The sequence below is a fragment of the Manacus candei genome, unplaced genomic scaffold (genome assembly GCF_025592945.1).
Source record: "Manacus candei isolate 608988 ecotype Guabito, Panama unplaced genomic scaffold, ASM2559294v1 h1tg000071l, whole genome shotgun sequence".
In the NCBI taxonomy this organism is placed as follows: Eukaryota; Metazoa; Chordata; class Aves; order Passeriformes; family Pipridae; genus Manacus; species Manacus candei.
The window spans coordinates 1,514,444-1,542,204 of record NW_026138119.1 but is presented as its reverse complement, the minus strand read 5'-3'; the positions used below and the strand labels follow the sequence as shown (position 1 = coordinate 1,542,204).

General features: G+C 50.4%; 1 protein-coding gene across 7 annotated transcripts in view; it reads left to right on the top strand.

Moving 5' to 3' along the window:
• CRB2 (crumbs cell polarity complex component 2) overlaps positions 1–27,761 on the top strand; it is a 56,333-nt gene that overhangs the window by 21,886 nt on the left and 6,686 nt on the right. For 3 of the 7 annotated variants that reach the window (XM_051807477.1, XM_051807476.1, XM_051807475.1), the window contains exons 1-10: positions 365–787; positions 9,357–10,055; positions 12,218–12,413; positions 12,790–12,929; positions 13,215–13,397; positions 14,283–14,396; positions 23,177–24,124; positions 24,911–25,467; positions 25,745–25,910; positions 26,395–27,256. In XM_051807477.1, the coding sequence (XP_051663437.1) occupies positions 715–787; positions 9,357–10,055; positions 12,218–12,413; positions 12,790–12,929; positions 13,215–13,397; positions 14,283–14,396; positions 23,177–24,124; positions 24,911–25,467; positions 25,745–25,910; positions 26,395–27,256 (3,938 nt within the window). In that variant the 5' untranslated portion in view covers positions 365–714. Of the gene's footprint in view, positions 1–364; positions 788–9,342; positions 10,056–12,217; positions 12,414–12,789; positions 12,930–13,214; positions 13,398–14,282; positions 14,397–23,176; positions 24,125–24,910; positions 25,468–25,744; positions 25,911–26,394; positions 27,257–27,761 lie in introns of those variants that run through there. The other 4 variants (XM_051807480.1, XM_051807479.1, XM_051807478.1 and 1 more) reach the window with 2 other exon arrangements.

Below are 27,761 nucleotides of genomic sequence, written 5' to 3'. Positions count from 1 at the left end.
TTGTCTTATTTCTCTTTGAGCAAAGCAGCCTCTCTCAGAGAGCTGCGATCCATCCTCCTCTGGAATTTGTAAATATGGGCTGATACAGAATCTGCATCCTGCAAACAGCCCGTGTCCAGACAGCTCTGAGGTGCTCTCACGGCCGTGGGGGAGACACCAGGCGTGGTTTCTGCATTATACAGGGGCAGTTCAAAAAGCAGATGAAAAAACCCCACCCCAGTTTTGTTTCCGCCCAGCCCCGTCCCGGTGCCCCGGGGCGATCCCGTCCGTGCGATCCAGGCAGCGTTTTCGCGGCGCTCCCGAGCACGAGGGCGGCTCGCGCTGCCGGGACTCTGTCCACGGGGTTGGTGCTGGTCCCAGTAAGGGTTGGTGCTGGTCCCAGTAAGGGTTAGGGCTGGTCCCAGTAAGGGGGAGGGCTGGTCCCAGTAAGGGGGAGTGCTGGTCCCAGTAAGGGTTAGGGCTGGTCCCGGTAAGGGTTATTGCTGGTCCCAGTAAGGGGGAGTGCTGGTCCCAGTAAGGGGGAGTGCTGGTCCCAGTAAGGGTTAGTGCCGGTCCCAGTAAGGGTTGGTGCCGGTCCCAGCCCGGCATGGAGCGAGAGCCTGGCCTGGGCACAGTCCGCCCCTGCCCGTGATGTGGGCACAGCACGGGGCTGCTGCGTTCCGGCTCCTCCGTTCTCTCCCCGGAGGGTCTCGGAACAGCCACCCTTAGGCTGTCATGGAATTGAAGAAAACTACCTCCGGGGCGTGCAATGCTGCTCTCCTGCTGCCACTTTTCCTCTTGTTTTGGGGTAAGTTTTTTTTGTCTTCTGTGCCTCATTCTTACCCAGCTACTGTGCAGTAACTTTGGATCAAACCTGTGACCTGCCCTTGTATTGCAAAGATTGCTGAACAAATTGTCCCTCTCACAGATTTGAAGCCTGAAAACTTTTCTCTGGAAGATAAACAGGCATTTCATTCTAGATATGTTTTTCCTTCTATTTATTTCTTGTCTCCTTTCATCTTTCTCCCTGTGCACATTAGATGTATGCATTTATTCACAAGAGCTAAGAGTAATTAAGTATTCATGTAATTAGGTATTCAGCTATTATAGTAAGCATTTTCTCCAAAGGAAAGGTCTGAATTTTTTGGTTGTGCCCATACAGAAGAAATACAGAGCTGTACTTCCATCCTGTGTGCTCTAGAAATACATCTGGGCACAAGAGGAGTGTACCCAGGGGAGTGCAGTGCCAGATACATCTGGGGCAAAATGTGGAGGGTGATCACAGTACCTCAGTGTTCCCACTTAGAAATTTTGAAGAAAGCAGATCCATCCTCAAAGTGCAAGAAGTGATGAGGTAACAAAACACACTATTACACTGATGGAAGGTTGTTTTGTTTTGTGGGTTTTTTGCACATTGAAGACTTTTTCTATAGCCAAAGAATATACTTGAGTGTACTGGGATTTTTCAGGGTGCCAAGAACATGTCTTTGGGCTCCACTGTCACCCTTGTATACAATTTCTTATGCACCCTGAAAAACAGATTTCTCTTTTTCTTCTGGAATGGGTGCCTGGAGATCTGCTGGGCCTAGACATCTGTTTTAGTCATCTAGGGATTATAAGGTCATGTCAGGAACACATCGAGCCTTTTACTGGAAAGTGTGATTGGGGCTGAACTGGTCTCCTTGTCCTGTCCTCTGGCACTGCCAGGCAGGTGCCTGTGCAGACAAGTCTGGTTTGGATTCCACTGAGCCAGGACAGGGGTGACCCATGACATGAAGGAGTGGAGGTAAAATATGGAGAACACACAGAAAGTACTGTCAGATACATGCACCAAACCTCTTCTCTTGGTGAACACAGCACTTGGCATTTTCCTGCATTAGTGGGTGATGTTTATGTGCTTTCTGAGAGTTGGAGAAAGTTTTCAGTTTTTCCTTTGATTTGCGTTTTTCCCTCTGAAGCCTCCCAAGATTTCCTTTGCTCTGACCGCCTCAGACTTTGAATATGAAAGCCAAAATATGTTGTGATTTTTGTCTGATTCATTTTCTTTCTCTTCCTTGTACCAGCTTCTTTGTCTGGTGTGTTTGCTCCAAGTGCCTGGAATTCCTCTGGCCACAGGGAAGCAGCAGGACTGTCTTTTGTATCTAGTAACCATAGCTACTGGTTTGGAGTGAGAAGCAGTTATGGTGGCTTTGTTGAGCAGGAGGAAGGCCCCTTGCAGGGCCGGGGTGGCTCTGGGTGTGGCTGCCAGGGCCCTGCCCTGTTCCCCAGCTTTGTGCTCTTGGACCCCTGCACTCCTGGGGAAAACTCTTCTCTGGAACAATGGGAATGGGGCCTTCCTCTGGAGTGCAGGTGGGTGCCACATCTGGGGCCAGCAGAGCTCAAGGACAGTGGTCATTTTTATAGTCTTTCCTATTTTGCAAGAGGAATTCTGCCAGATTTTAACTGGAGTGAATGATGGTATTTATGTAGCACTTGTAGGTTTTTAAGGCCCTAAAGAAAGGTCTTTTCTTGCCCTTATGGACCATATCACTACTTTTTTTCTATTTCCAATTGACTGAGTCTAAATGTCATTGAAGCAGAGAGAGCCCAGGTTACTTGTTAAAAATTTTTGAGGACATTCTGAATATCCAGTTGGCCTGTTGCAAGTTGTAACCATCAGCCCATCCTGCAGCCAGATCCACCATTTTTAAACCATCTCCAGTGGTTTAAAAAACCCCAGAGAAGCAGAGGGGCAGGCTCTGCCGGTGGCTCCACTTTTGCTGCTCTCTGTGGAATGGGCACAACTGCTCCCAGCTAATTTGTTGTCTTGAGGAAATTCTGGAGGGCAGAAGGAGTGTCATCTCCTTCTATTCCCACAGTTCCAACCATCAGGAGGCTCGGAATTCACATACCTTTGGCCTGAAGATGCTCTGGAGGCCTGTTGAGGGAGAGCATGTGCAGCCAGACCCTTTTCCTGGCAGTTTGCTATCAGCTCTAATGCTGCTCTTGAGATTAGCTCAGCACACAGAGTCTGAGGCTCACTTCAAACCCTGGAAACAAACAAAACCAATCTTCCCAACTGCTCTGGTCATTGTCAGGATATTTAAATAAGAGTTGGAAATTAAAGCCTGTGACTCAGTCTGGTTAACTGAATCCACAGGAAAGTCCCTGTCCCAGTGTTTGATCTGTGGAAATGGCTGAGAGATCAGAGAACGTGTGAAACATGAAGGTCAGCTTGGAGGAGTGTTTATTAAGGGAAAATACTGTGATGTCCTGAGCACAGGACATCAAAGAGTTACTGTGGCAATATATTCAGTGCTGTCATAAACCAGGGATTTATAGCTCCTGTCTTTGTCCCAGTTCTAGAAACCTCATAATGGGAGTTACACCTCCAAATCTGCATGAGAAGAGTGAACAGATAGTGAACACAAGCTAGCTGGCTTCTGTTCTGTGTTAACAATGAGTTCAATTCCCTGAAGGGATATTTCTGATTAATGCTGTTAATGCCTTGGGCCATGGTGTTGGCACTGCTTGTCCCTGTGGATTGGTGCCCACTGTTTGGCACCTTCCAGTAATTCCCTGAGCAAGCTGGATGGGAGAGAGCCAGGAGTCAGCATCCTCCTTCTTTGAGGGGGGGAATATTCTGCACAATATTTCATGAGTGGAACCTGAGCCACATCTTCTCCTGCCTGTCTGAATGAAAGTGTAGGCCTAGACCTTCATAAATTCCATATAAATATTTTACACCAGTTGACTGTGTACAAAGCTCTGGCATGAAAAAGCTCTGTCACACCAAAAGCCTAGTGTACAAATGTGGTCTGGAATTCGGTTGGTAACAAAGCAAAACAAAGTCAGAAACTGTCTGGGAAGTGATGAATGCACAATATCTGTCTAAAACTGCCATCTGACCTGTGTGCAGGGGTGTCACAAGAGCTCTTCAAATTAGTATCCAAAGTGATAGTTGGCTGAGATACTGGGCCTGTGTGTTTAATCTCCCAGAACTCTACAGAAGACATCAAAGCCATGAAAAGTAAGGCTTTTTTTAAAGTGACTTTTCTGAAAGACACTCTTGGCATTGCTGGGATCCCTGGCATCCATTCACTCTGTATTGTTTTAGAAGGACTGCCTGCTGGTTGCCAACACTGCTTTTGGATTAGCTAATCTTTGTTTTCAGGGTTTGGGTTTTTTGGTCGGTGTGCCACACCTATCTCCACATAAATTGTCAGGTCTGATAAGCTGATAACCCGAGATGGTAAGGATGATGTTTAGCAGATATATCTCAGTGTCCTTTCTTCCTTTTAAAAAATGGGCAGGAAGAACTTGGCTCTGGGCCCCAGAGTCATGGAGTTACTCCGTGAGCTGCTGGGGGCTGGTGATGGTGGGAAGCTGCTGCCGCTCAGGGCCATAGTGGATGTGATCAAACGTTGGTATTTTGGAAAGTTTCCCAACTCACATCCCATTTTCTGAGGCTCAATAGAAAAGCCTGCTGTTAAAGCAACAGTCACAAGTGCTTGTTGCTGGGTTAACCAGGACAGGGAATGCAGGTTACAGAATGTTTGAGGTGAAATATCAGTTATTAGCAGTCGGGAGCTCGTCAGCAGTCTCAGAGAGTTTCAGGGCCTTGATTTCTGAGCAGGTGCTTTGCTGAGGTCTGAGAAGAAAGGGTTTAATCTCTGTGTCAGGGAGGAAATGGGGCTTGTAAAGCCCTAGGGATGTGTAAAGCCACCTGAAGAGGCCTTATCCCCTCCCTGGACAGGTACAGGCAAGGTACTTCCCAGAGAAGGATTTGATTTTCACCTCCCTTTCCCTTCCATAGCTGTCCTTCCCAACTGAGCAGGACTGGGAAGAGAGAGGGTGAACATGAAGGCCCCTTGCCAGGCCTGTCCAGTGTTCTTTCCTGGTTGTGTGGATCCTGGGAACAGGCCAAAGTGTGAACCCTTTCACTAATCCTTTACACTGACCAGGATAGGGAAAGATCAGCAGAGGTCAGCAGGGATTTACTAATATAAGCACATGCCTTCCTGTTGTCATGGAGACCCAACTCTTGCCATTCCTTTATTCTGAGTTTATTTAGTGGTTGTGTTGCTCTGAATCCCCTCTGGTGGAGGGGTTCCCTCGTCCCCTTGGCCTCGGGCTGTGTGTGCAGGGGGAGATGTGCTGGGTGAGCAGCAGGAGCACAGCCCCATGGGGAGACCTGCCCGGGGGGGGGCTTTGAGCACCCACAGCCTGGGCACTGGGAGACCCTGGAGCTCACTGTCACTGTGGTGCAGTTGGGACCTGTGGTGCTCTGAGGATCCTGCTCTTCTCACCTCTTGGCTCTACACTGGGGTTTTTTCAGTTGTTGTGGTGAGCAGGGCAGGTGAGATACACCTGAAGGAAGCCTCTTTCTACTCCAAGTGGATCTGCCTTGCCCAAGCTCACACTAAGGTTTTGTGAGGCCAGAAAATAAAATTCTGGTGTCCTGACTGTCCTGGGAGCCGTGTCTGTGACTGAGCAGAGGGGATGGTACAGTTCCATTTCTCACCCGGTGCAGGGCACGTGCATGAGCAGGGATTGGGGATGGGCACTGTCAGTAGGTCCCCTCGCCTCTGCTTTAGATTTTTTTTTGGCCTTCGGAGTGGAAACAAGGTAATCTCTGGGTTGATAACCCCCATGCTGCCACTTCCCCGTTGGAATTTTAAGTGGCCATTCAGACACCTTTAAGGTAGTTATCAGTGCAGCACTGAGCAGCTTCCACGGGGTCAGGTGTGTGCCCAGCCTGAGGGCATCCATCCTCTGCCAGAGTTACCCAAGACTTCGGAAAAACAAACCTGTGAAAAGCAGACCCCAGAACAGAAGGCAGTGAGTAATGCTAAAGCAGCATCTCTGGGCAGTGAAGTAATTACCCAACTTCTCATGAATTTCTGATTTCTCTTCTTGTGCTCAGAAAACTCACTGTTGCAACTGCCCTTTGATAAGATCATACACTGAAGGTCTAAAGTATAAGATTGTTGAAGTCAGTTATTAAAACAGAGCCTGGTAATGCAGCTTGTTTGCCTTAAAGTGTTACAAAAGGTCACAAACCTCATGGTTTAGGAAAATCTTTGTCAGCTACCTTTAAAGTGTAAAACCAGACCTGTCCTGGCAGAGTTCAATGAATGCTTTATATGGGACTCTGTTAGCCTTTGAAGTTCCTCCTAATCCACCCCTAAATGCCTGGAATGGGTTCTTCAAAGAAGCTGTAGCCTCCTCCAGTTTCATTTCAGAGTAGGGTTGCAGGATAGGATGACTCTAATATACTTTTAATGGTTTTTTCCCTTACAGACATCACTAATCCATATTTTTCTTGTGAAACATAAAGGAAAAATCCTGAATGTCATTGTTAATCCAGCAACAACTGCTTTTGTGGAAAACTATAAACTCTTGTCATTCAGTGATTTCTTTACCCCAATTTTCACTGTGTTCATGAAACAGTGTAGTCTGATCTGCAGCAAGAAAAGCTAATTTATTCATTTTTTCTTATTAGCATTTGGTGCATATTCATGTGTTATTCAAATTTATATAATAATCTATTCCAAAATTGAGAGGAATTGTTGCATGTCCTTGGACTGATGGTTGAAAATAACAAAATCAGAGCTAAAATATTATCGTCTGGGCTCTTTCTCAAACCAGAAGTTTAGCACTGCCACAGAAGGAGTATTAGGGTTAGAATACATTCACACAGGGGCACGGTTTGCCCTTGGGAAATATTCCCTATTAGTACAGGCGACCTGGATACAGGGGAGTGTGTGATAATCTTGGAGCTGGTGCTGTTGATGTGCCTGAAACCTCCTCGGAGTCGGTCAAACACAGCCTGGCTCCCTGCAGTGCCTGGTGGGGCTGTTGAAATGGGGATGTCTGTGCAGGTGGATGTGCTGCAGCTCCTTTCCAACGTGCCCCGCACCGGGGCTCCTTTTCCATGGCCAGCCCTGCTCCTGGGCCGTGCAAAGTGCAGGCTGGGGCGGGCACTCATTAAGCACACAAAGGCTCACAGCTCCTGCCTAGGAAAGCTCTTTTGCGAATAGTTTCCTGGGCTTCCTCTCTAATTACCACAGAGATTCCAGGCAGATTCCGTCATCCTTGTTTTCTGCCTGACTGGGAATCTGAGAATAAAAGGGTTGATGGCAGAATAATGGGATTGCTGGACAGTGCAGTGCTCAGCAGCTCTCCCCAGCATCACATGAGAGGGGACGGCAGGGGTGGGCCATGGAGATGATGCTGGGAAGAGAAAGGGCTGCCCAAATCCCTGAGCACCCTCCCTCCCCCACAGCACAGCCTCTTAAAAGAAGACTTAGAAACCCTACGGTCTCTTGGTGGGAGGAATTTGGGGGAGGTCAGGGCAGGGGCAGGCTTTTGTAAACCCGAGTCTCCAATAAATCCCTTTCAGGCCCTGAAGTCGGTGCCTCCACCTTCAGGTACAAAGCGCTGAGGAGCTGCTGGAGCAGATTGATGGGAAGCCACTGACACAGACTGACTACTGGGGGTGTCGAAGGTGCACCAGAGCAAGGCAAACATGACCAAAATTGGGCTGGGATAATGAGGCAGCAGTGAGAGAATGTGTAAGGTCAGCTGAGGAGCCGAGCTGTGGGGTGTGATCCTGGCACAGCCTTAGCAGGGAGCATGGCATGGAAAAACAACATTCCTCAGGAAGCAGTGACACAGCCAGGGGAGCTGGGGGTGCTGTGGGATACCTGCCTGCTCTGCCCCTGCAGCTCTGGGGGTCTCCCAGACCCCTCACTGCCTGGGTACATAGAGAAAGCAGCAGAAAGGGTGAAGAGCTGCTTACACAAAGACTTCTAGGGATGGCTTGACTTCCAGTGCCAGGGAAGTTGGGATTGTCTCCCCAGGAGCAGTAGCAGTTTCTCAGTTTGCTCCTTCATGAGCTTCATCTCTGCTTTGAGGCCGATTTTCACAGGCATTTTCAAACATCTGCACTATGGCCGTTTGCAGAGTTACTTCCAAGTTTGGATGTTTCCTAACACTTCTGCAGGAATCAGGCTGGGATATCTCTACTGCACAGCTTCTCTCTCATTTATCCTGGAATTGAGCAGAATGAAAACCTCTGATCTCAGAAAGCTGCAGTGGGATGAGGTGCTAATGACTGCTGCCTTTGTGGAGGGAGAAGTTCTCCGTTTGCACTGCCTTCATCCCTTTATACTATGTTTGGTTGGTTTTTGTCTTGCAAAGTGCTTATTGTGTCATTGAGTCCAGGACATATATCCTAATTCTGATATCATGGCCACTATCTCCTGTCCCCTGGGCTGTCCTGCCCTTTGACCAATCTGCCCCTTGTTTCACAAAGTGAATTTAAAATTTCTTTTGGAAAAGAAATGAGGATTCCTCCTATTCTTCCATTCTGCTCCATTGAGAAATACCTACATTGAACACTTTTTTGTCTTTTTTTAATATCATGTATCCGGTGTAATCTCATTTGTATGAACTAAATTTGCAGTTCAGTGGGCATGTCCCATCGCATTTCTGGACGGTGGAGTTGCTTAATGGGGCAAGAGCCTTTTAAACACTCCCATTGTGGGGACAGCAGGGCGTTGTGGCTCAGTGTGAATTAACTGATCACATCCAAATGCTCCCAGATTTAGGGGAATCTGGTCTCAGCATTACTTCCAGTTATTAGACTGGTGTTTTGGCTCGGCAGGCACTGAGAGTTTGGATCTAAAATGCCATTAGTGAATCTCATCAGTCTCTGCTCTGCTTTGCTGTAACACCTAAAGATTTCCTGCTGTGTGAATATACATGTCTGACATGGGGAGAGGTGAGGACCAGTGGTATCAAACTGAGCAGCTTGATGGAATCAGAGACTGTGTGAAATGTGTCCCTTCGGAGTTTGGGTTGGATAATTTATGGGAGCATCTTCAAATCACTGGTGGATTAGCTGAGAAAAAATTGTAACCCCAGAAGGAGCCTCTGGGACATTCAGAGCCACAGCCAGTACCTCAGCCCATCCTGCCTCTCTGGATTTCCAGGCACCAGTGCTGTGCCCTGCCAGTGAAAGGGGTCATGGAATTTTACACGAAGTTAATCTTGTGAGTGGATTTAAGGTGATGCGTGTCACCGCTCTCAAAGTGACTCATGGATGAATAAGCACAAGTGAAATAGTTGGTTTGTGAGTGTCTCCTAAAAAAGCAGGTACCTACTCACACAACTTGGCAAGAAATTCCTGATTGCCACCGCACAAAGGCCTGTTATGTTGTCTGATTTACAGTAAATGTTTGATTCTCCAATATCCTTCTCAGCTCATGGCTGGAACAGCCCCTTGGAGTGTGGAATGTAGGTGGGCAATCTCCGAGTTGTATGTGGTGATCAGCAGAACTTTTTTCTTTAGAGCTACAAATGCTGACTGACAAAAAGTCTTTTCTCAACAGGAACTTCATACTCAGAAAATGACAGTGGCTGTTCCTCATCCCCCTGTGAGAACGGTGGGAGCTGTCAGGATCTGGAAGAGGGTTACCAGTGCACCTGCCCCGTGGAGCCTGTAGCCTACATGGGCAGAGACTGTGAACTCCTGTATGATGCTTGCACCAATCATGACTGTCCTGCCCACATGAGCTGCACCCCGACTCCAGGGCTCCTGGAGTACACGTGTGTGTGTGAGCCCGGGCCCACAGGTACCGCCTGTGACCACTCTGACCGGTGTGAGAGCAGCCCTTGCCCTGACCCCCGCTGGGAATGCTTGGACAGAGACAGCGGGTACAGCTGTCGATGCCAGCCGGGACCGAGCGGGGCAGGCTGCCACCCCGAGAGCGCCCAGTGCTCCAGCCAGCCCTGCCTCAACAACGGCACGTGTGTCGAGGGCACGGGGGGCTTCTCCTGCCTCTGCCCGCCCGGCTTCACCGGGGCCACCTGCGAGCACGACACGGACGAGTGCGCCTCGGGGCCCTGCCGCAACGGCGCGATCTGCAGGGACGGCCCGGGCGAGTACAGCTGCTTCTGCGTGCCCGGCTACCAGGGCTACCACTGCGAGATCGACATCGACGAGTGCGCGTCCCGGCCCTGCCGCCACAACGCCACCTGCCTCAACCACATGGACCACTACGAGTGCCGCTGCCCGCCCGGCTACACCGGTACGGGGTGGGAGGGGACGGGACGGACGGGGGGGCACAGGGACGGATGGGGGTGGGAGGGCACAGGGACGGACAGGAGGGGCACAGGGAGGGATGGGCATGGGAGGGGACAGGGACGGACAGGAGGGGCACAGGGAGGGATGGGGGTGGGAGGGGACGGGGACGGACAGGAGGGGCACAGGGAGGGATGGGGGTGGGAGGGGACGGGGACGGACAGGAGGGGCACAGGGATGGGATGGGCATGGGGCACAGGGATTGCCAGGGGTGGGGATGAGGCACAGGGACTGCTGGGAATGGGAATGGGGCACAAGGACCAGGGACACAGGCACTCACCCACTGCCTGGGGCTGGGAACAGGGACACAGGCACTGCCCACCCACTGCCCAGGGTCAGGGCACATCTCCCTGCTCCTGCAGTTCCACAGTGGCCTCCTGCTGAGGTGTCCTGGGGTGTTGGTGACAGCCTGAGATGCTGTTGTTTTACAGCTGTGAGACTCCATCTCTGCTGCACAACTTGTATTTCTGGAGTGTTTGGTGCTGTGTGTGAAAAATGGTGCGTGGCTTGTTTTGGCTTCCAGGCAATAGTTGAGGCTTTGATTTCCATGGATCTTGTGGATGTTGAGAGACATGGATCCAAGAGTGGAAGTGGGTGGACTGTCTGAGACTTGAGTACTACATATAAAGTAGTGTAATTAGTTCTCAGAATGAAATTAAAGGAGATATACATAAACATCAGGAAATGGATATTACTGTTTACAGATATAATTTATCTCTGCCTACCTGCCCTCTAGTTCTTTGTCCTGTCCAGCAGGATTTTTCCGAGGGAAGTAGTTGTTTTTTGGAATAAAGTGACTTTTAGTTGGAGATTTCCAGTTCTTTCATGCCTGGCAAATGTGTATTTGGCACGTGACATAAGTATCTCTGTTTTATGCATCTGTGCTAATGTGGCTCAGGGAGGAATCCACACGTGGGGTTATCTGTGAGGGAGGCAGGGGGGCTCTCCTTCCCCCAGCCCTGCTTATCAGAGTGGAAGGGGCTGGAATGTGCCCACTCTGCCTGGTACCACCTCGCACATGAACTTTCTCAGCCTTCCTCCCATTCAGACTGAAGTGTTTAAGGAGTTGGGTTGCTGTGCAGGAATGCTGCTGATTACCAGTGGAATGAGGAGAAGTTACAACATTGGGAATGCAGTCCCTGGTGCTGACTCACCCTCTGATAAAAATTAACAGAGATGAAGGAGAAAAAAGGCCGAGTTTCTGTGTGGGCCTTCAGGTTACTGGTGATTTTGTGTATCAAGTAAAATTCTGTCTTTGCAAGTCAGGTTCTTTTTTTATCTTTAGGCTGAATCCTCAGTTCAGGATTGTGGGATTCCCCTGCCAAGAAGTGATAAAATGACCCAGGCAGCTGGAGGAGCTTGTGCTCCAGATTATTCTGATGTCAAATATGAGGCTTTGCCTTGTGAATTAGTGCTTCACCCAGAAGTTCCAGCACCATTGGCTGGCAAGACCATGTTGATCCTGGTGCTTGCAGCTGGAATTTGGGTGAAGGAAGTTTAGTGTGGGTATGGAGGGGGTTGAAGCAGCAGATTAGGGGGCCCACATTCCGCCAGGATTAGGATGGCCATGTCCACTCTGTGGGGAGCCTTTGCCAAGAAGGGCAGATTAGATGGATTGGCAGGTGCCACTGGAGTGAGGAAGGTTTGGAGGTGATGCCAGGCCACGGGCAACTCAGAGGTGGAATATAGTGTGATAAGATACCAAAGCAGGTGTCATAAACCTCACAAGAGCTGTGTGCAAGATCAAGATTTTATGGCTTACTCAGAAAATGGATGTTATTTGGGAAGTGCTGACTGATTGGCTGCTTCAACAAACCTGAATGAGAGAGACTAAAGCTTTACCAATACTGGAAACTAGTTTTAGTTCTGATGGAAGACTAAAGTCCAAAATTATTTTGTTAGCAAATAAAAATTAAAGGTCCTTAGTTTGTAAGAATCATGTACTGTTCCTGAGCTCCCAAATATTCTATGGCAAAATTAGAACAGATCACTCTGGTAGCCAGTTTGGGTTCATAACATGGTTCCTGTGACCCCATCTCACAATTCCAGGCAGCACAAATGCACGTTCCTGGATTTCTAACCCAGCCCTTTCTCTGTTTTGTGACTCAGGGGTGAACTGTGAGGCTGAAATAGATGAATGTGCTTCGGAGCCCTGCCAGAACGGGGCCCTGTGCAGTGACCACATCGGGTTCTACACCTGCACCTGTGCTCCAGGGTACCAGGGAATGCACTGCGAGGTGGACGTGGATGAGTGTGAGAGCCAGCCCTGCCAGCACAACGGCACCTGCCAGGACCTTGTGAACAGGTGAGGAACCAGGGATGGGTGGGCAGTTAGACACCAGGGCAGAAATCTGGGGGGGAATTGGATTTAGCGTTTTGTACATCCCAGTGGCACTAACAGTGATTTGTGGCTGTTACTGGGAGAAACTCCCTCCCAGCAGCAGAACTCGTGGGGTGTTTAAAGAAGGGAGGAACAGATACAAAAGGAAATGATTTGCAGAGCATGAACAGCAAAGGCAATGCTGAGAGCATACCTGTGTGTCTGAATTTACTTTTCCATGGGTAAGCTGTGAACACAACTGGGTTTGAGCAGTGCCAGCTGAGCTCCTTTTGCCCTTTCCTCACACAGGGCTTTGCAGTCCAAGGAAGAGCTGATGCCTTGCTGTGTTTGGTGCCCACAGGTACCACTGTGACTGCAGTGACACAGGCTTCGAGGGGGACCACTGTGAGCTGGACATCCTGGAGTGTGCCTCCAACCCCTGCCTCAACAGTGCCACGTGCCTGGAGGGCATCAACCACTACAGCTGTGCCTGCTGGCCAGGTGGGCACAGGGAGGGCCAGCGTGGGCTTCATTGCTGTGCTGAGGCAAAGAGTTAATGATCACACTGCACAGCCTGGGGCAGGGGGGCTGCTGGGCAGGGGGCTGCTGGGCAAGGGGGCTGCTGGGCAGGGGGGCTGCTGGGCAGGGGGGCTGCTGGGCAGGGGGCCTGATGGGCAGGGGGGCTGCACTGCTGCCCTTTGCAGACCAGCCCAAAAGGCAGCCCCGGGGTTTGGGAGGTGGGTTGCAGTGAAGCTGTGCCTGGTGCTGACACGGGTCTCCTGGCAGGTTACACGGGGCAGGACTGTGAGGAGGATGTGGATGAGTGTGAGACAGAGCCCTGTCACAACGGGGGCGAGTGCCTGGAGCGCTCCAACCCAGCCTACTACGGGACACAGCCCGACTTCCCCAGCACGTTCAGCCCCAGCCAGGCCGCGGGGTTCCTGTGCCGCTGCCAGCCGGGCTTCACAGGTGAGCTGCACAGGGAATGGCCACCCACACACTGCTGTGGGGTTTGAGGAGATGGCAGTGGGCAAATCTGTGCCTAAAACCACTGGTACCTGGGAGAGGGTGGCAGCCTGATGCATGAGGAACACGCTGCTCTCCCTGCTGTGGGAGTGTAGTGCAGAATATACTGCAGAGAGCTGGGTGTCATTCTCTGCCCAAGCCTGTCTCCGGGCTGAGGCAGCAGCCTGTGCACTCCCCAGTGCTTCAGTGAACACCCTCAGGCTGTGCAGGTGCCAGGGTGGTTTCCCTTTGTCAGTCTCTCATGCATATGGCAGAATTCATCCCTGGGGGATATCTGTGAAATTCCTCATCAGAGGAAGCTAATTCCCTGGAGCGTTTCCTTGATGAGACAGCTCTCATGTCAGCAACTGTATAATCAGAGTGGGAGACAGGGGTTTCTTGATATTGTGCTCTTGGAGCTAGAAGCTTTGTGGATGTTCCACTGAAATATCACCCTTTTCCTGGATTATAGATATGTGTAAAAGGCTGGATTTAACAGCTGGGGAAATTCCCTGGTGGGAAAGCATAAACAGTAATACTTTGTTATTTTATGAGACAAAAATGAGTGTTTGGTCCACTATGGCACAGATGAGAATGGTTCAGAAGTTCAGACCTTGCCAGTGCTTGACACTGGAAAATCATTCCACACTTCATTTTCCCCCATTGTTTCAGTGGTGGTGCCTGTGTGCCACTGTCTGCAGGGACATCCTGCAGCTCAAGAAATTCTTTTGCATTTTCAAGTGACAGAAAAGAAGTGCAAAAAATGATGACTGCCATTGTCATTCAGATCCTTTCCCTCCCTGCTGCAGGAGTGCACCTCAGATGCCTCTTTGTGTTTCCACTTTCCAGGGGAGACCTGCTTTACCAACATTGATGAGTGTGAATCCCAGCCCTGCCAGAATGGAGGGCTCTGCCAGGACCTTGTGAATGGCTTCCTCTGCCACTGCCTGCCTGGTTATTCAGGTAATGCTGGGGAAGGGGGGGCTGCAGTCAGGTCCTTCAGTTTGGCTCGTTCTGAGCTGCTGCACTGCTGCCTGGCTGCAGGATTCCAGCCTGGGCAGCTGGGCAGGGCTCCCATGGACTGTGGGAGTGGGATGTCTGCAGGTCAGGGCTCAAATGCCACAGGAAAGCTGTGTGATTGTGGGCAAATAACTTGATAGGCCATGGACTAGGTCTGGAGATCAACTATGAAATAGTCTAAGATCAGAGTATCTGGGACATCTGTATCCTGGAGTGAAAGTTCCCTGGGAGAGCTGTGGGGTTTTCCAATGCACATATTGACCTGGTGAACAAAAGCAGCTTTAAAATAAAAAAGGGTGCTTAACATTCTAGTTGTCAGGAACTCCTGGTGTAGCAGATTGGCTCACCAGCACATAAACATCTGTAAAACATCTCCATTCCCCAACACCCCTGGATGATAAGAGCCAGCCATTTTTGGCTGAAGGCAGTAATCTGCTATGTTAGGAGGTCAAAAGGTCTTTGTGATGTGAGCAAAGGAAGCCTTCTCTGTTTACAAGGGGATGGGGAGTCTGGATTCTTACCCAAATGCCCTGCCTGACCCTGAGGGTTCAGTTTTCAGGTTGAGAACCTGAGGGACGGTGAATATTGCACGTCAACTCTGTGGGGTGGTACTAAACATCTTCTTAGTGTAAAATATTCCTTCTCAGTCCTCTGCATCTTGAAATTCCATATGTAAACTCTGGGCAATAGAAACCAAAGTAGTTTATAAGAAAGGTGATCCCCAGCATGGTCTGTATTTCTCTATTTGAGGTGAGAGCATGGTCTGTATTTCTCTATTTGAGGTGAGAGCATGGTCTGTATTTCTCTATTTGAGGTGAGGGCAACCTTTCCACAGTGTTACCAGGCTGCCATCTCGTGGGAAAGAGGAAAACTTGATGCCAGAAGAAAACCTTGTCCCTTAACTTGCAACGGCAGGTAGCAGCATTCCAGAGACTGTCTCAGGCCTTTATTGCATGGGAAAGTTTTCTGTTTTCCTTCTGTGGTTGCAGTGGTTGAGCTGTGTTGGTTTAATCCTGCCCAGCTCTTTCCTGGGAAGGCCTATTACTTTCATTCCCAGAATCTAAAATCAGCTCCTAGTTAACACCTTCTGTAAGTGGGCTGAATTCTTTGTGGGGTTTTCTGGCCTATCTCATTTGCCAATTCAGGCCAGGCCAAGAAAAATTTGCTTTTGTAGATGAGGCCTTTGAAAAGCAGCTTTTACCTAAGCTCTTTATCGCTGCTTTCTCGGGCAGTTACAATGCTGTTCTTGTGAGCTGAGATCTTGTCCAGAAAGATGGTTTGAAGTTTATCCTTCTTGTCAGAATTCCTACTCACATCTGTGCCCTGTTCTCTTTTCCTCCTCTAGTGCCCCAGCACCCTCACAGAGCTCAGGATTTCATTGTGCTTTGCCAAGCTGCAGATCTGTTTAATCCATTCCAATTCTTAGTGTGCTCATGGGCAGAAAAGCTGACAGAAACATGGGATGATGGGCAAAGGAGCACTAGAGTTCATTCTGTTGCATCAAATTTGGGTTCATTAGTACTTGAAGGGGATTAGAAGCAGGTTGCTGTTCTGGATATTGCTCTTGGTAAAGGACTTTGTCTCAGCTGAGGTAGTTCTGACACATTAACACAGCGAAAGGCAGGAGCAGCCTGTGAGATCAGTGAGTGCGTGTGGAGGAGTGAAGCTGACAGGGAAATAATAGCAATTAATCTCCCCTCCTTTGTCAATTAATCCCAGTACAGTCATGCTGGGTAAACAGCTTATTACTTCATATTAGGATCACAGAACAACTTTGTGAAGCTTCCCATAATGTTTCTCTTCAAAACACATTTCTGTGGCAGCTTAGATCTGCCATGAACTTGGGCTTAAGCTGCCTCCGCTGATTAAAGTGAACTTGCTACTCTGATGAAGAATGCTTTCTTGGGGCAGCAGGGGTTCCTGCTCTGTGTTTGTGCCTTCAGTCTGAGGAATTTGGGGAGTGTTGGGATAACAATGCAAGTCAGGAGAAATTCTTTGCCAATTAACTGCCTCGGTGCTGTCTGAGGCTATGGCAGGCAGGGAGATGAGCCTTCTCTCTGAAATGTGGTTGTTGCAAAAGCGGTGCCTCATTCCTCAGAGAACGACATGACAGGTCCTGAAGAGTCTGTTCAGCACACAGTCTGTGCTTGAGCAGAGGATTTGTGTACCCTGAGAGGATGGAATGAATCAAAAGATTGCATGGGCACTAAATGAAGTGTGAAGGAGAGTGAATCTTGCATGGTCTTGGAAATTATGTCAACTGTGGTCAAAAAAACATATTAGGAAAAGTCTGTCTTTTAGGGGAAAAAATGTCCAACAAAATGAATTCTTTATTCATAGGAACAGTTTCAGTCCATCACATCTTTACTAGGCAGTAGTTTAGGCCAGGACAGGGAAAAGGTCCCTCCATTTGACATGGGCAAAAATTGACATTTTTAACCTGCAAGAATGTAACCACAGAAGTGGAGTTTGGATCATCCACTCTTTAAAAAACTTCCAGATGGCCTCGTATTTGCACTCCTGCCAAAGCTGTGTTCAGGAAGGCAGTGTCCTGAACCCAGCCCCTGTGAGGGGGACGAGCACAGCATTCCCAGAGCGTGGCATTCCCAGAGCACAGCATTCCCACCACTCACATCCCACCCTGGCAGTGGCACCTTGTGATCATGGCACATTCTGAGCCTTTCTGCCCACGGCTGAGGCACAGGAGCACTTTGATGAGCACTGGGGTGCTGTGGTGTGACTGTGTCCTGGTGTAATTGGAGTGCTTATTGACCATCTGACTTTGTTCAGCCGTGTCTTTGTCTCCTTAAAGTAGAAACCTTCTGTGCAGCAGCTATAAATGGTGACTCTGTGAGGGTGCCAGCCCAGATCAAATGGGCTTGAATTCCTGGGTCATGGGTCAGGAAATAAATGGGAGATGCTTCTTCCTTCTCACCACCTTTGGATAGATTTAATTTTTTTTGTGCAGGTATTTCTTGATGTCAGATTTGTTTTAGAGACATTGCCTCTACAGCAAGGGCAGCTAAAAGGTTAAGATAGTAAAGAGATTAGAGGCCTGTTCCCCCTTCAACCAAATCCCTTTCGGTAAATATAGCTGAAGGGAGCCAGGCAGCCCTGGGTGAGACTCCCCCGCTTCCCTCCCGTTCCACACGGCTTCTCCCTGCTGGATCCCAGCTCCATGGCAATCAGCCCCTCTGAGCAGAGTGTGCTGCAGCCAGAGCCTGCTGTGCAGGGCCAGGTGAGAGCAGGGGCCGTGCTGGGGGCCTGTGGGTGTGGAAATAGAGATGTGTGGGTGTACGGAGCAAAATACGGGTCTTTTTTAGGGGATTTAATGTTTTCCAGTCTGCACAGTTGTTACATTTTGTTGTTGCAGTAGTGGCTGAATGGGCACAGCTGCCCATTTGTTTTCTCCTCAACAACAGAAGAGTCTCAGTGGCTATTTGAGATAGTGCTCCAAATGTGTGCTGGGACAGGTCTGGGCGTGCACAGGACCCAGATGTGGCTCTCTGAGGAGTTTTGACTCCAAACAAACACTCACTATATCCCTCCCACTTAAAATATCTCTAAAATTGACTGGCATGTTTGGATTGAGTGAAATTAGGAACTGCAATAGCTACATGAGTTGTTGGAATGCTTTCTTTTAATATCTTAGTGATACTGCTAATGCAGATTCCAGACCTTGACATGTGGGAGTTTTGTTTGCTTGGACCTGACATGGATACTAACAGAGACTCCAAGTTTGGGGAAAAGCTCCCAGATAACATTTCTTTACAGAAACAGGAGACTTCTCTGGGTCCTTACAATGCAGAAGTACAATTCTGCCTCCAGGAATTTTATAATATGAAAGTAACTATATTTAAAAAAAAATCCAAAACAGAACCCTAGAGGAAAAAAAGGAGACTGCAACAGCTACTTCCATAAGGTTGTTAATGAGGAAAAAGTTTTGATTCTGCAGTGCCATGTCTAAACCAGTACAGTCAGTTTAACACAGGGAATTTCCTTCTGTCCAGTTTGACTGCAGGTCGTGGTCATTAAAACCTGAGCCTTTTCTCTGTGATACACTGTGGAAATGCCTGTGCTCACAAATCCATGGAACAGGGCACAGGGAGGAGGAAAACTGTGGGATGGTCCCGACTGAGTCAGTTCTGAATGTGCAGCAGGGCCCAGGTTCACTCTGCATTTGGAACTCTCCTTGTTCCTGTGGTTTAGATATTGCACAATGGTGGAAATGCAGCTTTTTGGCTTAGCCTATAAAAAGAAAAATCCATCTTTTGGCCTTGTTCATGGAATTTGGCAGATTCACCTGGGAGGCAGCGAGGGCCAGAGGTTGTGTCTTGGCTCTTTGCTCTGGAGGCTGTGGGCACTGCAGGGCAGAGCTGGGAGCACACATTCCTGGTGTCAGCACGGCCAGGGGCCAGCTGGGAGGGTCAGGGCCGGGCTGGATTAGACCTGGCGCAGTGCAGGGCTCTGCTCCAGCCGCTGCTTCATCTCCAATCCCTTCTCGTCTGACGGCAGCACCTCCACACGTCCTGCCCTGTCGGTCCAGCCTGTTTTGTGATCCCTCCCCCCATTCACCCCCATTTTTTCCCCTTGACTGTCACCAATGTCCACAAGGAGTCGGCCATGGAATCTGCGCTGATTGGCGTGATCCTGAAGGGAATTGTTCTGCTCGCAGGTAACAGCTCCGGGCTGGGCTCGCCGTGTCCTGCTCTGTGTGCCTGCCCGGGGCAGGGGGTGGATGGGGCTCCGTAGGGGCTGGAGGCAGGAGGAGGAACAGGGATTGATTGGAAGGGAAGAATGTTTTGATTTTGAAGAGACCTAAAGTTTTGTTTTGGAAACTTCAGGGCAAGGAGTGTCCTTGTGGCAGGGGCCCAGCTCGGCAGTGCCTGGGCTGCAGCTCTGCCGGGCCGTGCAGTATCCAGGGATCCATCCCGGGCTGCTCCCAGGCTGTGGGCTCCGGGGGCGGTGCAGGCACACGGGTACCCCGGGCAGGTCCGTGCAACCTTAGCTGTGCTATTTACAGGTGTCTTCGCAGCTTTCCTTTTCCCCTCCATGGTTTGGGGCTGCCTGTTTGAGGAGTAGTTTTTGCCCTTTGCCGACCCGTGCCCTTCCCCACCTCCTGGGGCACGAGAGCGGGCAGAGAGGGGTTGCCATGGAAATGGCAGTAATTGTGCAAATCTAATTGTGTCGGGGCCGTTTGTTGCGGCTAATTCTCTCTCTCTGCCCCCTCTCCCCCTCCTCTCCTTTTTTCTTTCGATAATAATAATACAGTCCCTAATTAGGATGCAGCAGGGAGAGGTCGTTAGGAATTCAGCTGCCTCCTGGAGCAGGCGAGGCGGTGCCGGCCGGGCAGCCCCGCTGAACCCCGTGTCTCAAGGAACAGACCTTGTCCTTCAAGGTTTTTTGGTATCTGGCAGCAAAATTAGGATATTTCCCTTCGTGTGTGCTTATTCTTTTAACATTTGATGTATCTGTTGAGGTGTATGATTCTTACACTGCATACAATGAACCTCTGCTGATTAATGGCGGCCAGTAAATCACTCCATTCAGGGCTTTAATCCCACTTGCACCTAGGAACTGTTCCCACCACAGCGGGACCACTTGGAATGTGGGGAAGGATTTGTATTTGAATATACGGTGAGAGCTCAGCCACTTCTGAGGGTTTCTGACCCAGCCCCTGTGAGTTGTTGGCTTGGGACTGTTCCCTCAAACACTGGAATTAACTGGGATGTTTGGAATCCTTGTCTCCAGATAGCAGCCTTTTAAATACCACTTGTCTGATTTTCAGATAACAAGTTCCACTGGTTTGCTATTGTTAGTCTTTAACTAGATAAGGAACTCATTAAACATTTTAAAGTCTCCTAATGATGTAATGAAGCAGATTGGCAACATTGTTCTTACTAGTGATGGTTCAAACAACAATAAACATTCGAGCTAAGAAATTTAGAGGGAACACAGGGGACTACGGGAGAGTAACTTGCTTTTGTCAGACTGAGTTGTGCCCTCCCCTTTTATTTTTTCAAATATACCTAAAAAGGGATGCCTATCCTATACTTAGAGAAACAAATTGGTTTTGAACAGCTTCTTAATATCTCATTCCCAGTGTGTCTGCAAAGACACATCTGTCCATGTCTTGGAGAAGACTGGAATAATGGATATCCAGGAAATGATCTGTACTTTTGGAACCTGTAGTGCTGTAGCTCCAGGTAACTGTTCAGCAAGGGGTAACATTGACTTCCAGGAAAAGAATTGGTGTTAGCCACATTTTTCAAACTCTTGCACAGTCTCCTTTGTTATCAGTTTGTTTTAAAAACTGCTCTAAATTCAACTCTGGCACTGCCCTGGCTCCTAGGAGAGCAGGAATGCAGGAGGGGTTGTTTGGAGCTAGCCTGGGAAGGCTGGCTGTGTGCTGGCACAGACAGGGACAGGGACAAAGATGATGCTGGTGGTTTTGGCTCTCGAGGAAGAGCTGCCCCCTCTGCTGCTGAACATCTCCTGTGCCTGTTTGCAAGCCATGATGTTGAGCAGCAGTGTGTACAGCTTCTGCTTTCCACTCCCTTCAAACAGATAATCTAAGAGCTCAGAGCAGCTGCATCCCATGGGAAAGCTGGGTGTTTAATTAGCTACCAGCCTGGGGTTGTGCACTCGCCCTGGGGACTAATTTGCCACCCGGTGTGGAGCACTCACCCCACAGGGGTGTGCTGGGGACAGCCCAGGCAGGTGCTGCTTCTGCTGCACAACCTGAGAGCTCCTGGGCAGGCTGGGAATGTGGAATGGCAAAATGGGCCTCTCCCCTCCTCCCAGCCCTCTCAGAAATGCAAAAATTCACGGCATCTCTCCTTTTGTTATCCAGACCCCTCCTTGCCCCGGTAAATATCAGCAGCTCTGATCTGAACCAGCAGCATCTCCAGGGGTTGGGACTGTACCAAACCTGTCTTTCCTTATTCAACAGCCTCTCCCCTAAATCTGACTGCAGACTTGCCTCCTGCAATCTGGAGAGCCCTCCAAGAAACCCACTCCACGTGGTTCTACTGATTTGTCTCAGTTGCAATTGAAGTCTTTGTGTCTTCTCCCAAGATGGGATTTTTCCAGGCCCAGTGATGTCCCGTGTACTCCATTTATTCCCACACATTTCCTTAGTTTTGTGCTGCAATCTTCAGTCCCTGCTGTTTGCTTTACAGGTCAGCTCACAGCCTGGGCTCTGTGTGCTGAGCAAGCCCAGCATTAACAGCCAGGGCAAAAGGGCTGTGCTGGGGTAGTGTCAGCAACTCTGAATCTGAGCAGAGCTCTTCTTCCAGGCAGATGATAGTGTCCAAATTCAGTGCTTTTCCACAGGCACTGCAGAGCAGTTCTCTTCTAGCTCACATCAGTAGAGAGCAATGTCTCAGGATAATGTTGCCTGCAGAACAGCTCTGGCATAGCTGGGAAGTGCTGAATTACTCCAGCCTTGCACTTCCCTTTCAGTGCTTCTCAGAGCTGCACAGTGTTGTGTCCCTACACTGGCACAAACAGTTTGGAGCTCTCCCCTCTCTGCAGAGCTCTCACTGGTACCAGCACCCTCACTGGGGCTGACAGAGGGAGCAGCTTGGACAGACAGCAGGACTATCATGGGGGCAGTTCTGCCTGTGAGGGGACAAACCATCCCTGCAAATATTCAAGAAGCCTGTATCTTTGCTGAATTTTTATTTTTAATCACACATCAGGTCCAGCTCCAGTGCTCCCAATGCCCCATCTCCCCTCATCTCTCTCCCCCAGCCAACTCTGTAATCTCTTTGACATGCATATTCTGTCTAGTGGCTTTTCTTTACAAATGTCCTTTGTGTTTTGATTCCCCTCCTTTGTGTGTGAATTCCTTCTTTTTCTTCCTGCTGCCCTGGTTGTGCTTGCTGGCTGGATCCGGGTGTAATGCTATTAGATTGGGATAATCCATGCTTGGTTTATCTGTGGGACTGTCTCTGAAGATTAGTGAAAACCAACGTTATGAGCTAGATAAAGTGAACTGCTTCAGAAGGGCTCTTCTGTCAGTCTGGGGGTGCTCAGGAAAATGACAGCAGATCTTCATTAACCAGATTTGGGGTAATGGCCTGTAATTTACTCGGGCCTCGTTGGGATCCACGTGCCTTGAGGAGGCAGAGCTGCAGTGCAGGACCTCCCCCAGCCTCCTTCTGCAGGACTGGGCAGAACTGAAGTCAGCTTAGTGCAAGCATGGCAGAGTGCCTGTGGAGCATGATTTGTCTGTTGTGTGATTAGGAATTCAGTTTGTTGAGTTTTACAACTGGTGGGTCATCTTGGAATTTGAATTTTTTAATCCAAGGCTTTCCAGTAACTTCCTATTTTAACACTGTCTGCAACACTGTGCCTGGAACATGCTCCAGTCAGATCTGTAGAGTTAACTGGAGTTTCAACATACCAAATCTAGTAAGAAAAAAGCATAAAATCCTCGTCTGTGCTGTTTTGTTCCTTTAATCCCCTCTGCACGTTGACTCCCTGTGGTGGTTGAGCTTGGGAGAGCACAGCAGGCTGTGGGTGCTGTGGCTGCCAGGCCAGAGCTCTGGAAATAGCACCTGGGAGGACACAGAAGTTTGGTTTTCCTGCTCTCCCACCAGGAGCAGCGAGTGTGGGGCTCTTTGGTGGCTCTGGGAGCCCTGGGGGCTGTGCTGGGCTGGCTCTGGGAATGGTCTCAGTGCCTGCAGTGAGATCCTGTCTCTCTGTCTCTCCTGCAGGTGTGGAATGTGCTGTGAACATCAATGAGTGTGAGGAGGGGCCCTGCAAGAACGGAGCTGTCTGTGAGGATGGCATTGCTGACTATTTCTGCCACTGTGCCCCTGGCCAGGATGGCACTGTCTGGGGAGGGAAGAACTGCTCTGTGAAGCTCACTGGGTGCCAGACCCACGACTGCCAAAACGAGGCCTTGTGCATCCCCACCTACCAAGCCGAGAGCCACGGCCACCTGTGCCAGTGCCAGCCTGGCTTCTCTGATGCCACGTGCTCGACTCCAACGACGTTTTCCTTTGCTTCCAGAGGGTATCTCCTCGTTGAGCTGCCCGGGGGCAATGAGAGCGGGAGGGCGGCAGGAGGAGAGCGGCTGCCCAGCGTGTCCCTGCGCTTCCGCACCACCCTGCCCAGCGCTGTGCTCCTTTACCGGGGCCACGGAGCAGAGTTCCTGTTCCTGGAGCTCTGGGAGGGTGTTCTGCACGCAGAGCTGAAGAGGGAGGATGTGGGGTACCCGCTGCTCCTGCAGGGGCCCAGAGTGGATGATGGCCAGTGGCACAAGGTGGAGGTTGTGGTGCACAGCGCCGTGGAGCTGAGGCTCTGGCATGACTCTTGTGAGGCAGGGGTGTGCCTGCAGAGCGCCCCTGTCCCGCCTGGCACTGCCCAGAGCCCACGGGCCTTCTCCAGCCTCTATGTTGGAGGTGCTGAGGATTCAGTGGCCAACAACACACGGAGCCAGCAGGGCTTTGTGGGCTGCCTGGAAGACCTGCAGGTGGATGCAGAAGCCGTGCTGCCGGCGGATCTGCCGCTGGGAGAGTCGTCCGTGGTGCGGCCGGGCTGTGACCGCACAGAGTGGTGCCTCTCCCAGCCCTGCCTGCACGGGGGGCTCTGCGTGGACCTCTGGGCGACCTTCAGGTGTGACTGTGCCAGGCCTTACGGAGGCCCAGCTTGCTCACATGGTAAGTGCCACGGCATCCACACCTGCCAGCTCCAGAGGTGCTAGAGTAGCATTGATGTCAGCTCTGGAAACAGTATTTTCTACTTGACCAGGGGCAAACTAAAGCAAAAGCCTCTATGAATAAAATTCTCCTTGATCCCTTTCCTGCTCCTGCAGGAATGACTGGCAGTTTTGTGGTGTGTGTTATTCCTGGTCGAGCCAGAGGCTCTGACTTGCCCTTTGTGACAGATCTGTGTGAGTGCAGGGCCAGGGAAGTTGTTTTACTGGGAAAAGTTTGTCTTGAGCTTCTGAGTTGAGGATGAATAGGAATGTATTTCTTTATACATAAACCACAAAATGTTAAAGGAAGCTCTTTGACAATTTTGACTTAAAATTGTATCTATAACTCAATACAAGCTCCTGAAAGGCTTGTACTAGTATTGTTCAAGTTTTTTGTTTCAATTCTGAGCATGTTACTGCTGTTACCAAGTTTACAAGTTTGAAGAGCAACTCTGTGGCTTACAAGTCCTTGAGTAAATCTGCTGGGTTGGCAAGGGCTCTGCTAGACCTGTATTTCACTCTCATGCTCCTTGGGTGCTTGAATTCCTGCCCTCCAGAGAAAGCCAGGACACATTCACCTACTTAGTTTCACACACGTTTTGGGAGAAGCATTGTTACCCTGACACAGGTTGAAAACATTGAGAAGAAAGATTTGCCCCCATTCCTAAGGAGCTGCAGCTCAGAACATCCCTGTGCCAGCTGCATTCCCTCTGTCTCTGAGCTGATGGGTGTTTCTTTTCTCTTCCAGAGCGCCCAGCAGCCACCTTTGGCCTCGAGAACTCCACCAGCTTTGCCTCTTTCACCCTTTCTGACAGCCTTGGTGCAGACTTCAACATCTCCTTCTTCCTGCGGAGTCGGAAGCCCCACGGTTTGCTCCTGCAGATCGGGAACCAAACGGGCCCCAGCCTCACCATCTACCTGAGGGACGGCCAGCTGAGGGTGGAGGTGCCACCCACAGACACTGTCACCTTTCCAGAGGATGTGGTTGATGGCAGGAGACATTTGGTAGCTCTGTCTTTCCGAGGAGGCACTGTTGGTGCTCAGCAGTGGGACACACACGTGGAGCTGGGACAGCTCGTGGCACAGCCTCTGCCAGCTGGTTCTGAAGTGTTTATTGGGGGCCACCCGGACCCAGACAGTGCTGAGCTGTGGGGGGGCTACTTCAAGGGCTGTTTGCAGGACATCCAACTCAACAACCACCAGATACAGTTTTTCCAGGCTGAGAACTACAGTGTGCCACAGGAACTCAGCGGGACCCAGACTGCAAACCTTGTGAATGGCTGCATCTCTGATGACACCTGCAAGGTATGTGATGTCTCTCATTTGTCTCTGTGAGCACTTCTTTGCCAAATTGCTGGAACTCCTGTAGGTCAGTGTGGGCATGGGGAGAAGCAGGGGCTCAGGAATTTCTTGTGCAGAGACCCTTGTGCTTCCTTCACTGCTGTTGAGTTGCTATTTCATTTCCCTTCTCTCTTAATTCAAATGCTGCTCATACTCATCTTTGTTGTCACAATTCTACCAAATTCTCTTCTACCTAGAGATGAATTATGCTGCCCCTAAATTCCCCCATTTTGTTTTTCAGTCTGAGCCATGTCAGAATGGTGGCAGATGCATTGTCACTTGGAATGATTTCCATTGCAGCTGTCCAGCAAATTTCACTGGGAAATTTTGTGAAGAGAGAGTCTGGTGTGAAAGTGACCCTTGTCCTGAAGCCACCACCTGTGTAGACGTTGTAGCAGGATATGTGTGTAAGTTCTATTCTCCTGGTGGTGTGTTGGTAAAATCCCTGATGTTCCCTGGGTAGGATCAATGTTCCTTGTTTGTGCTGTTGAAATAAATACAAACACACACTGCAAAAACGCGTGGTGCCCAGGGCCACACTCCTGCAGCAGCACGGGCTCTGTGGGTTCGCCCCGGGTGGGACAGAGCACAGCTGGTTCTGTGCCTGTCACCTGCCCTGGCTCTGTCACTCTTCTGACTCAGGGGAATAGTGGGATTTTTGTGCAGTGAGACTGATGAGTAAAAATTACTACACAGAGCTGGATATTATTGCCAGAGGTGTGACTGTAAACAGGAAGAGCTTTAGGGATGCAGCAGCTCGGGCTGTAATCCTGCTCACACTAAGCTTACGAGGTTCTTAGGGAGGGAACCTGCCAGGAGTGTGCCATTGGTCTGTCTCAGACATGACACTAACTGTCTCAAATCCCTCATGCTCTACCCCTTTATTTATAGGTCTGGCTAATGCAACATTTAATAGTAACTCTGCCATTGAATTTACCACCAACACATCAGTGACCCTGAGCAGCTTCCACATGGATTTCAGGACCAGGGATGAAGATGCTGTTTTACTCTGGGCTGTGGAAGAGGTGGATTCCCTGCAGGTAGCCATCAGGAACTCCTCCCTGCTTGTGACCATCAGGAGTGGGAACAGCATCGAGGGTGTCACCTTCCAGAGCCCGCAGCCGGTCACGGACGGGGCCTGGCACTCCATCTCCGTGTCCATGGAGGAGCCGGCTGCGCCCTCCTCCCGCTGGCTGCTCCGGCTGGATGGGGCAGGGAACGTGACCCTGCAGGGCAGCGCCGGGAGCTTGGACTTCCTCAAGAACAACGTGCTGGTCGTGCTGGCCGAGAACTTCACGGGCTGCCTGGGGCAGGTGCAGATCGGGGGGCTGTACCTGCCCTTCCCGGCCCCCCGGCCGTACCCCCAGCCCGAGCAGTTCCTGCAGGCCGGGGGTGGCCCTGTCCCGCTGGGCTGTGCCGGGGCCGACGTCTGTGCCTCCAGCCCCTGCCTGCACGGGGGCACCTGCCACGACCTGTTCGACGTATTCCGCTGCGCCTGCGGCGCGGGCTGGGGGGGGCGGCGCTGCCAGGACAACCTGGACGACTGCCAGCCCAGCCCCTGCGTCCACGGGGACTGCAGGGATGCCGTGGCAGACTTCCAGTGCGAGTGCTTCCGGGGCTTCATCGGGAAGAGGTGTGACATCAACGTGGACGACTGTGTGCGGCACCAGTGCCTGAACGGGGCCACCTGCGTGGACGGGGTGTACGGCTACTCCTGCAAGTGCCCCCCGCAGTTCTCGGGGCCGCGCTGCGAGTGAGTGCTGGGGCTGCTCTACTGGGGCTGCTCTGCAGGGGCTGCTCTGCTCTGCAGGGGCTGCTCTGCTCTGCAGGGGCTGCTCTGCTGGGGCTGCTCTGCTCTGCTGGGGCTGCTCTGCTGCAGCAGCCCCAGAGAGATGGTGGTTTTACTTTGGGATGCTTGGGGAAAATTTTTCATTGCTGGTATCTGGTAGGCAAAGCACCTAAACTGTGCTGTCCAGATCCAAATCCTCACTGACGGAGCTCAGCCTTGTACGAGATAAGGATCCTTCCTTCTGGTGTGGGTTATCCCCATGCTGTGTGTCAGAGCTGTTTAAAGGGCAAGTTCTCTAGTCTGTTGTCACTTCCCTCTAGTGTTCCCCAAGAAGTCCATCTTCTCTGGGACTTGACTCCCCTCTGCCATATTTCTGTATTGATTTAAAAAACAAAACAACTTGTGCAGGTTCAAATGGAACATGGAGATGAATGCTCATATGGCTGAGCTTCAGTTATCTGACCCTCCC